Source organism: Siphateles boraxobius, unplaced genomic scaffold, assembly GCF_051911475.1.
Source record: "Siphateles boraxobius isolate OS27281-9 unplaced genomic scaffold, OSU_SipBor_1 207, whole genome shotgun sequence".
NCBI classification, from domain to species: Eukaryota; Metazoa; Chordata; class Actinopteri; order Cypriniformes; family Leuciscidae; genus Siphateles; species Siphateles boraxobius.
The window spans coordinates 2,402,501-2,412,500 of record NW_027508819.1 but is presented as its reverse complement, the minus strand read 5'-3'; the positions used below and the strand labels follow the sequence as shown (position 1 = coordinate 2,412,500).

The following is a 10,000-nucleotide window of genomic DNA, read 5'->3' as shown; positions in this document are numbered from 1 at the left end:
TAATCGGTCTGCATATCCTGTCTCGACCTGTGTCTTGTTTACAAAACAGTCCTCGGCGAAATGAAGCGAACAAACGGACAATGTTTTACCCACATCAGCTGGAACCTCATTAAAAATAAATTTTAACCATGCATTCCTATTGGAATCCAGAGGAAGCTTATGCAGCGACTGTCTTCTTCCACAACCAGGCACTGCACAATATTTAGTAAACGGCATGTTTACTGCTCGGTAGCTCGATCCGGTTTGTCATCACGGGGTAGGCCTATGTTATTTAGCTATGCGTGTAATGCGCGAATCGGTGGGCGGGGCTAAACCGGCTGTGTTGAAGTAGGCGTTGATTTTCTTCTGCGGGGGTGGTGTTTTATCCTCTTTGACATCATAGTTCCCCAGTTTGAAAAACGAGTCGTTTGCTGAGCCTGGTGTCAATAAAAGCATTTAGTGGACTAACAAGGGCGTTTTCAGTTCTGAAACTTACAGGATATTCTTATAATATGGTGACCTCTTAGATGTCAAAAGCTCAAGGAAAATTTGATTTCTCAGTTCATCACCCCTTTAATGTTCCAGTGAATAATATATTGGACACTGAAAGATATCAATAAAAATCTATTGCAAAATAAAATATTTAACCCAATGTAATATATCAGCCCAATATTTGTATGTGTATGCTTATTAGAGTATTGTTATCTTAGAAACAAATGCTGTTGGAGAGTCAATTGTGAGTAAAGTCTAAAGAGGAATCCTGTTTTCCCATTTATTTTAATATACGTTTGGCTTCCTTCCTTTATAACGTCTCTGGCAAGTGCATCTTACTTACTAGGGTGATTTTGTTGTCAGATAATAAATTAAATGGATCACAAAGCATTCTGGGCAGATATTACTCTGGTTGCCTTTAATCCATTTATTGAAAGATTTTAGCTTTAAGGGAAATTACGCAACATTGCAGATGTGTCTGTTATACGTCCCCGGAGATTCTGACACAACATGAAGCATTTCAAAACATAATGACACAGCATGACTTATTGCAATCATTGCATTTTCAGACAGACTCAAATCTGCCATCTTCTGAAGTAATGAATTGGTTCCAGGCCTTTTTGGCACTTGAAGTGCAAAGCAGTTGTCAAGTGCAAATTGCACAAACATACTTTAATCTGTTATCTCCTGCATCAAAATAAAACAGGTTAACTCCCCCTTCCCTTTCCTGTGTTGTTCTGGGTTAATGAGTCTTACTCCAGACGTACTGTTTCATAGTCTACAGTCTACAGGGTCTCCGGTTCGTCCTGGCTTGTTGTTCATTCTGCATAAACTCCTGTAATACAGAGTGTTTTAGTTCCTGAAGCGCATACCTGGAATGTTTTCGAGATTTTGTCAGAGTTTTCACAAGGAACTTGAATAGGTGGATGTTCTCAGCTCTTATCAAAATAGCCAAGAGTTATCAATCATAATTAAAATGTACATGGCTTCAAGAGATTACCAAAGGTTCTGCCAAACGTTTCAATTCTCTTAACAGTAAGATCAAACCGAACGCATCCATAAATCTTGCATATGTTTATAGCAACCATATTATTTGCAGACGTTCTGTTGGAAACATCTGAAAAGTTGGCTCTTAAAGTCATATTTTAAAACTATAAGAAAGGTGTTTTCTGAAGAAGGTTCTGCTTGCGTCGAGTGTCTGTTCCCTCATCCTCTTCAGCTCTCTGCTTCTTATTTTCCCAGTTTCTCCAGTGATGTTATGTCTGCTCACCAGTTCCTTTTTCTGCAGGTGTCAGCGCATTGTTTGCATGTTATTCCTGGCGGGGGGGGGGGGGGGGGGGGGCTGTATGGATGGAGGGGAAGGAGAATAGGGAGGAAGTGTGTGTTATTGCACATGCTGAAACGCTGGAGACTTTCAGCTTTGACACTGTTAAATGTGTTCATCATATTTCTGCCCTTCCGAAGGATCTGTAACGTTCCAAACTAAAGCAGACGGATATCTCCATTCCCAATGTGAAGCAGAATAGATGAGTGAAAACACATTTCTTGTAGTGTACTTGACACATGTCCATCTGGCTTTACCGTGTTCTGGGTCCAGCACATGCCAGCTGTGAGCAACAGCAATGTGTCTGCCATTGAACCACTACAATAGTTGAACATTGTTCGTCAATATTGTCAGTTATTCAGTGTTTCACTGTCTATTCTAATATATCAGTGATGTTAGTAGTGAGCAGCAAGTAGCAATTCTCCTAGTTTCTCGCAAACAGAGCTATGCAGTACAGCGCCATAAATCACATTAATGTACTGTAAGTTAGCGGGATATGTGTTGCAGAACTAATGCCCGAGAAACAACTCCTGACATCTACAGGTGAATCTCGGAAAATTAGAATATCGTGCAAAAGTTATAATTCTGATGATTATGGCGTACAGCTTATGAAATCCCCAAATTCAAAATCCTAAGAAAATTTGAATATTACATGAAATCAATAAAAAAAAGGATTTTAAATACAGAAATGTCGGCCCTCTGAAAAGTATAATCATGCATATGTATATAGTTATATATACTAAATATATTAGTTTCACCTTTTAATTTGAATTACTGAAATACACAAAATTTTGCACGATATTCTAATTTTTTGAGTTTCACTTGTACACATAGGACCACATTCTGTTATTTCAGTTATTCAGTTATTCACATTCACTGCAATTTACTGTTTCACTATCTTCGTATGTTGGAGAAATTAACTGTCTTTCAAACAGACATTGTTTCAATCACGTGAACTGTGGTTAATAATGGTGATGGAGTAATAACTAATTAATCAGGTAGATCAAATTAATGTTAGATTAGTGCTGTAAATAATGTGAGGACTACTTTACTATTTAACAACGTAATATTGGGTCATAAAAGAAAACACACCACAGGATGCTACTATCCACAGATCACTGGCCATAAAAGATTGAACTTATTTATATAATATAAATTGAAATGATTTGTACAGTCAATGTATTTATAATTATAAACTGAAGGTAGCAACTGAACTTGTGTTTTTAACGTTTTACATTGTGTTTGGCTGCTGCACACCATCGGGGATCAGGGTGGACAGGTTTTTATCACTCCAGCGGGAAACAAAGTGGTGTATTTGTCCAGAAACTGGCTCAAATGAGCACTTCCAGAGAAGGATTAGTCTCTGGATTTGTTTATGAGTAGGATAGGCTTTTCTTGGCTTGCTGATCCTCAAATATCTGGCTCTGAAAGACTAATGTGATTCCTAGATCCCTGAAGATGACAGTGAGCAGCGGCTGTTAGTAGTGCAGGATCTGTGTTCAATCATTAGCGGCTGAGACTGGAATATCTCATGTGTGCTGTATGTTTGCCATGTGTGTGTCAATGTTTTGTGTCTTTGTCTCTTAGATTTATTTGGAAGAGTGAAACATCTTCTTTTGTTAAGAACTAACTGTCTATTCTGTTGAAATCTAATGATGACAAGCTTGTGATCAGCTGTTCTGTGCAGTGAGCTCCTGTGCAGCAGGGTGCAGTATTCTACAGTTTTCCTAAGTGTTATTTTAAAAGACTGTTGTTTTCATATTCCCGTCGATGTGTGATTAATTCGCCATAGCTACCCGTTACAGAAGAATGGACACTCATATTGAGTATATTTAAATATCAAAATGGACTTACCAGCGATGAACCTCCTCCCGGAAACGAGGAATTTGATGGAGTTGTTGGGCTGAGAGGACTTTCCCTTACAGCCCGCGACCCAGAGCCCAACCAGCCACGAGGGAATGGAGGGGATCCCTAACCACACTCCCGCCTCAGAGAGTGAGTTGCTGATGGACCATGGACAGTTTTTGTGTGTGTGTGTTTGAAGAGGATGTTCCCCTGCCCCGCTGCAGTAGTTCTCCTGTGCTCCCAGTATGCCCTCCCAGCCTCCCTCTCCTGCCTCCTCTTCAGACCTCAGCCTGTCCCTCTGAGCAGGTCCCCTGTCTGAATGTACGGATCCCCTGGCTCCGCCTTCAGCCGCTGTTCCTGCCGCTCGACCTCGGCCCGTCGTCCAGGCTCATCCACCTCGCTCCTCCCTCCCTCGGCTACACCAGGGACCATTGACCTTTCGGCTACCTCAATCCTCCAGCTCCACCTAGATCGGATATTGTGAATCTACGCCACGGACTTATGAGCCGTCCCCTATGCTCCGTCTCTCCTTCCCTACGGCTCCGTCTAGCTGCCGCCGGTTCCACCTCGGCCCTCTGCCTCAGGCTTCGACGGGACACATGACGCACCCTGGCTCCACCTCGAGGTCCCTCTGGGGCCTGCGATCTCGCTCTTTACCAGTTGCTCTTAATCTGTGCATCCGGGCTCCTCCACCATCGGCTCCATCGTCCTCCTCCTGCCGCCTGTGCCTCTGTGTCTGTTTCCGCTAGTATCTCTATCATTGACTAGCCCTTCGCCAGCTCCTCGTCCTCCTCCAAAGCATCCTCCCTCCCTCCCTCCTCAGCTGGACCTCACGGCGTGAGGACGTGCCTTTCCAGAGGGTCATGTCACGTTCATGTTCTGTTTCTGTTGCTTATTTTCCTGTTTTCCTGCCTGTTTGAGTTCTCATTAGTCTCCTTAGTTACTGATTGATTAGTTAGTCTGTTCAGCTGTGTCCTGATTACTTCTCTTTGTTTGCCTCATGCATTTATACCCTGAGATGTTGTGTGTTCCTTTGTCCGTTCTCATTTATAAAAGTGGCTGTGTATTCTGCTTCTCTTGAGTTTTCCTAAGTGTTATATTAAAAGACCGTTGTTATCGTACTCCCGTCGTTGTATGCTTCATTCACCACATCTACTCATTACATAGTATTTGTATGTCCATTTTTTGTTTCAATGGCAATGTGATCTGAACAAAACCTGATGATCACGTTCTCTTAGCATGATTTGAGAACGATCTGTCTTTACAAAGTCACATGATCAATGGCACAAATATACTTATTTAATCAGTGACCTAGAAATAGTCCAGAATCTGAAATATTTCTTTGTTTCCAGGTTTAAATGAAAATCCCATATTTTCAAGGTGGTTTCAGACTTTTGGAACCACTGAATATATTGCAAGACTTAAAATCTCAGCAGGCACTAAATAATTAAATCTTTGGGTTCAGCTGACAAAACCTTGACTCAGACTGGGGAGCGGTACTGCAAACTTCTGCAACATACTGTGACAACATCGAAATGTTGCTTTATATTTGTCTATATGCATGTTATTGTGTAGAAAGGAGACTGGTTCAGTTTTAGAGGCAGGGCTCTCTCTCTCTCTCTCTCTCTCTCTCTCTCTCTCTCTCTCTCTCTAACACACATGGGCGTGAGATAAAAAGTTGTGTCCCGGCAAAACAACAGAGTGACAATCACTAGGGGCAGGAAACTGTGCCACCCTTCCAGGTCCGTTTGAGAGAGAGAGAGAGAGAGAGAGAGAGAGAGAGAGAGAGAGAGAGAGAGAGAGAGAGACTGAAGGGAGGGGTCCAGGGCCTTTCAGTGGAGCTGGGAACCAGAGGAGAGAGGAACAGAGCGGATAACACAGCTCAGGTTGCATACTTCAACAAAAGACCCAGAGTCACCTGAAAGAGAGAGAGAGAGAGGCATTCCTGCACCTGAGGTAGAGTGTGCGATCAACAGTATAAGCTTGCTGAGACAGCGAGAGAGAGAGAGAGAGAGAGAGAGAGAGAGAGAAAGGGATAGAGAGAGAGAGAGAGGAAGGGATAGAGAGAGAGAGAGAAAGGGATAGAGAGAGAGAGAGAGAGAGAGAGAGAGAGGCACAGGGAGTGGGTGCCCAAAACCACTGGCGTCGGTTTGCCTCCTCTCTTGGTCTTTAACGGTGTGTGTGTGCATTTAGTCCTGGCGCTGCGTTCATGCAGGATCCGCTCACGTGTGTATGTGTGTGTGTGTGTGTGTGTGTGTGTGTGTGTGTTTAGGATAATGTGGCGCTCTTCCTGAAGGGTTGTGAGGAGTTGGGTTTGAAGGGATCGCAGCTGTTCGATCCTGAAGATCTACAGGACACCTCCACACGCACCAACAAGTAAGATCAACCACTCGTTACATTCTGTGTGTGTGTACGTACGTACGCCTGTGTGCTTGTTTACTTAAAAAACACTGGATTTTGCTAAGACGTTGCTATAATTTCTTATGTCGCAATATGTTATTTGAACAGTGGAGCTCTATAAAAATCCCCAAATATTTTGGTTTCTAGTGCAAAACAAACTCTGTATTAAGATTTTCTCACAAAATCTGATCATTTTACTGTATAGATTTACTTAGATAATATAGATAATTCTGTGAGTATTTTAACCATTGCTTATATATTTTTATACATGTTTATTGGAAAGAGATCGATTATCGAATATCGATTATTGAAAAAATGAGATTCAACGGAGAACAAAACAAGAGATCTTAGTTTGATAAAATATTTCTCTTTATGTTCTTCTCAGAGCAGATCGTCTGAATGCTATTGTATTGACACTAAATTAATGGGGTGATATCATGCACTGGTTATCATTGACTCTTTTTTTTTTTTACAACCATCTTACCCTTTCTCTGACCCTTAGTTCAGAGAGGCATAGTTCACATACATATATGATGCTTTTCAGTTCTCAATGGTAAAAACTAAATAATAGAAAGAGAGACAGATGTGCAGCAATCAGCAATGACTCTGCATGTAATCATTTATAAAGAAAGTGTAGTTCTAAAAAAGTAACAGATGTGAAAATTATTGTTACAAGTTAAATAGATGTAAACAATTAAATGAAGATTTTTACTGCGCAACCTGTGGTAAAAAATTATAGTGGTTGAACAAAATATATTGCCATGGCCAAGTTTATCTGTTTGCCCAACAATTGTCAGTAGCAGGAGCTCCCATTAGTTATCTTCATTACTTTACTGTGTTTGTTTAACAGTGTTGTCTAATAAATTATTAGACAGAACTCTTATGGACACAGACTTACTGAGTGCACTGTTGTTTACAGCGTGTACTTCTTCAAATTGTAGTCAATTCAACAATTTATTATTTGTTAGATTCTACAATTGGATTAAATAATCAAGAAGTTGCTATCTAAAATATAAATCACTTTAAATTAGATTTCAGTTTCAGTTCAAATTATCCATCCATCCATCGATCTTCATCCGCTTATCCGGGGTCGGGTCATGGGGGCAGCAGCTCCAGCAGGGGACCCCAAACTTCTCTTTCCCAAGCCACATTAACCAGCTCTTACTGGGGGATTCCGAGGCGTTTCCAGGCCAGTGTGGAGACATAATCTCTCCACCTAGTCCTGGGTCTTCTCCGAGGTCTCCTCCCAGCTGGACGTGCCTGGAACACCTCCCTAGGGAGGCGTCCAGGAGGTATCCTTACCAGATGCCCAAACCACCTCAACTGCCTCCTTTCGACGCAAAGGAGCAGCGGCTCTACTCTGAGCTCCTCGCGGATGGCTGAGCTTCTCACCCTATCTCTAAGGGAGACCCTAGCCACCCGCCTAAGGAATCCCATTTTGGCTGCTTGTACCCGCGATCTCGTTCTTTCGGTCATGACCCAGCCTTCACGACCATAGGTGAGGGTAGGAACGAAAATTGACCAGTAGATTGAGAGCTTTGCCTTATGGCTCAGCTCTCCTTTCTTCACAATGGTGTGGTAAAGCGAGTGCAATACCGCCCCCGCTGCTCCGATTCTCCGGCCAATCTCCTGCTTCTGTCTCCCCTCACTCGTGAACAAGACCCCAAGGTACTTGTACTCCTTCACTTGGGGTAAGGACTCATTCCCTACCTGCAGTTGGCACTCCACCAGTTCCCTGCTGAGAGCCTTGGCCTCAGATTTAGAGGTGCTAATCCTCATTCTAACCGCTTCACACTCTGCTGCGAACCGATCCAGTGAGAGTTGATGGTCACGGACTGATGATGCCATCAGGACCACATCATCCGCATAAAGCAGTGACGAGATACCAAGCCCACCGAACCGCAACCCCTCCCCACCACGACTACGCCTTGATATCCTGTTCTTGTATATCACAAACAGGATTGGTGACAAAGCGCAGCCCTGGCGAAGGCCAACCCTCACCTGGAAAGAGTCCGACTTACTGCCGAGTACTCAGACACAGCTCTCGCTTTGGATGTACAGAGATTGGATAGCCCTGAGAAGGGACCCCCTCACCCCATTCTCCCGCAGCACCTCCCACGGTATCTCCCGGGGGACCCGGTAATACGCCTTCTCCAGATCTACAAAACACATGTAGACTGGATGGGCATACTCCCAAGCCCACTCCAGGATCCTTGTGAGAGTAAAGAGATGGTCCGTTGTTCCATGGCTAGGATGAAAACCACATTGTTTCTCTTCAATCCGAGGTTCGACTATCGGCCGAATCCTCCTTTACAGCACCTTGGAGTTGACTTTACCAGGGAGGCTGAGAAGTGTGATACCCCTGTAATTTCACACACTCACTGATCCCCCTTTTTGAACACGGGAACCACCACCCCAGTCTGCCACTGCTTGGGCACTGTACCCGACTTGCACGCAATGTTAAAGAGACGTGTCATCCAAGACAGTCCCTCCACACCCAAAGCTTTTAGCATTTCTGGGTGGATCTCATCAATCCCTGGGGCTTAGCCACTGTGGAGTTGTTTGACTACCTCAGTGACTTCCACCAGGGAAATTGATGAGAATCCCCCAACAGCCTCCAACTCTGCCTCTACTATAGAGTGTGTGTCAGTCGGATTTAGGAGTTCCTCAAAGTGTTCCTTCCACCGCACAATTACCTCCCCAGTTGAGGTCAACAGAGTCCCATCTTTACTGTACACAGCTTGGATGGTTCCCTGCTTCCCCCTCCTGAGATGGCGGACAGTTCTCCAGAAGCACTTTGGTGCCGACCGAAAGTCTTCTCCGAACTTCTCCCACATTTGCATCTGCCACAGCAGAGGCTGCAGCCCTTCGGGCCTGTCGGCACCTTGCAACCACCTCCGGAGTCCTCCGAGAGAACAAAACCCGGAAGGCCTCCTTCTTCAGTCGGACGGCTTCCCTGACCACCGTGTCCACCACGGTGTTCGAGGGTTACCGCCCCTTGAGGCACCTAAGACCTTGAGACCACAGCCTCCCACTGCGGCTTCAGCAATAGAAGCTTTGAACATTTGCCCACTCAGGTTCAATGTCCCCAACCTCCCCCGGGATGCCAGAAAAGCTCTGCCGGAGGTGTGAGTTGAAGATCTTGCGGACACGGGCCTCCTCCAGACTTTCCCAGTTCACCCACACTACCCTTTTAGGCTTACCGGGTCTGTCTAGATTCTTCCCCCACCCCCTTACCCAACTCACCATCACATGGTGGTCAGTTGACAGATCCGCCCCTCTCTTCACCCGAGTGTCCAAAACATGTGGCCTCAAATCAGATGAAACGATTACAAAATCGATCTTCGGCCTAGGGTTCTCTGGTACCACGTACACTTATGAGTCTCCTTATGTTCAAACATAGTGTTTGTTATAGAGAATCCCTGACTAGCACAGAAGTCTAACAACAAAAACCCATTCGGGTTCAGATCAGAGGGGCCGTTGCTCCCAATCACACCTCTCCAGGTATCTCCATCATTGCCCACATGCTTGTTGAAGTCTCACAAACCTCTCCACCACGGTAAGGTGATGGTTCCCGGAGAGGAGTTCAAATTATGATTTATGATAAATCAAGTGATTTATTTTTAAATTATTTATTTTTAATTTAGTAAAGTAATATTGTCAGCGCATGATCACAAAGGATAACAAAATGAGTCTTTAATACGAAACTCAACATGTAGAAGCTCAGGAAATAACCAGGCTTTAACAAACAATACTAGACAATGAAACAAAGGAAACTGAGGGCTTAAATACAAGAGAGTAATCAACTGAACACAAACAGGTGTGTAGAACTAATTAACAACCGAGAAAACTAACTAGGGAACACAGGCAATCCAAAACAGAAACTGAACCAAACAGAAATATATAATAAATATACATTTAATTGCAGCCTGTGTTATTTATGAAAGCTTGTTTTAGCCA

The 10,000-nt window shown here is 43.8% G+C and overlaps 1 protein-coding gene across 12 annotated transcripts in view; it reads left to right on the top strand.

Annotated features, from left to right (window-relative positions):
• Positions 1-10,000, top strand: part of limch1b (LIM and calponin homology domains 1b) — a 213,270-nt gene that overhangs the window by 107,306 nt on the left and 95,964 nt on the right. For 8 of the 12 annotated variants that reach the window (XR_013206033.1, XR_013206034.1, XM_077237735.1 and 5 more), the window contains exon 4: positions 5,913-6,016. Coding sequence is in view for 6 of the 12 variants with exons in the window: in XM_077237735.1 (XP_077093850.1) it covers positions 5,913-6,016 (104 nt within the window). In the remaining 6 variants the exon portion in view is untranslated. Of the gene's footprint in view, positions 1-5,338; positions 5,597-5,912; positions 6,017-10,000 lie in introns of those variants that run through there. The other 4 variants (XR_013206035.1, XM_077237739.1, XM_077237741.1 and 1 more) reach the window with 3 other exon arrangements.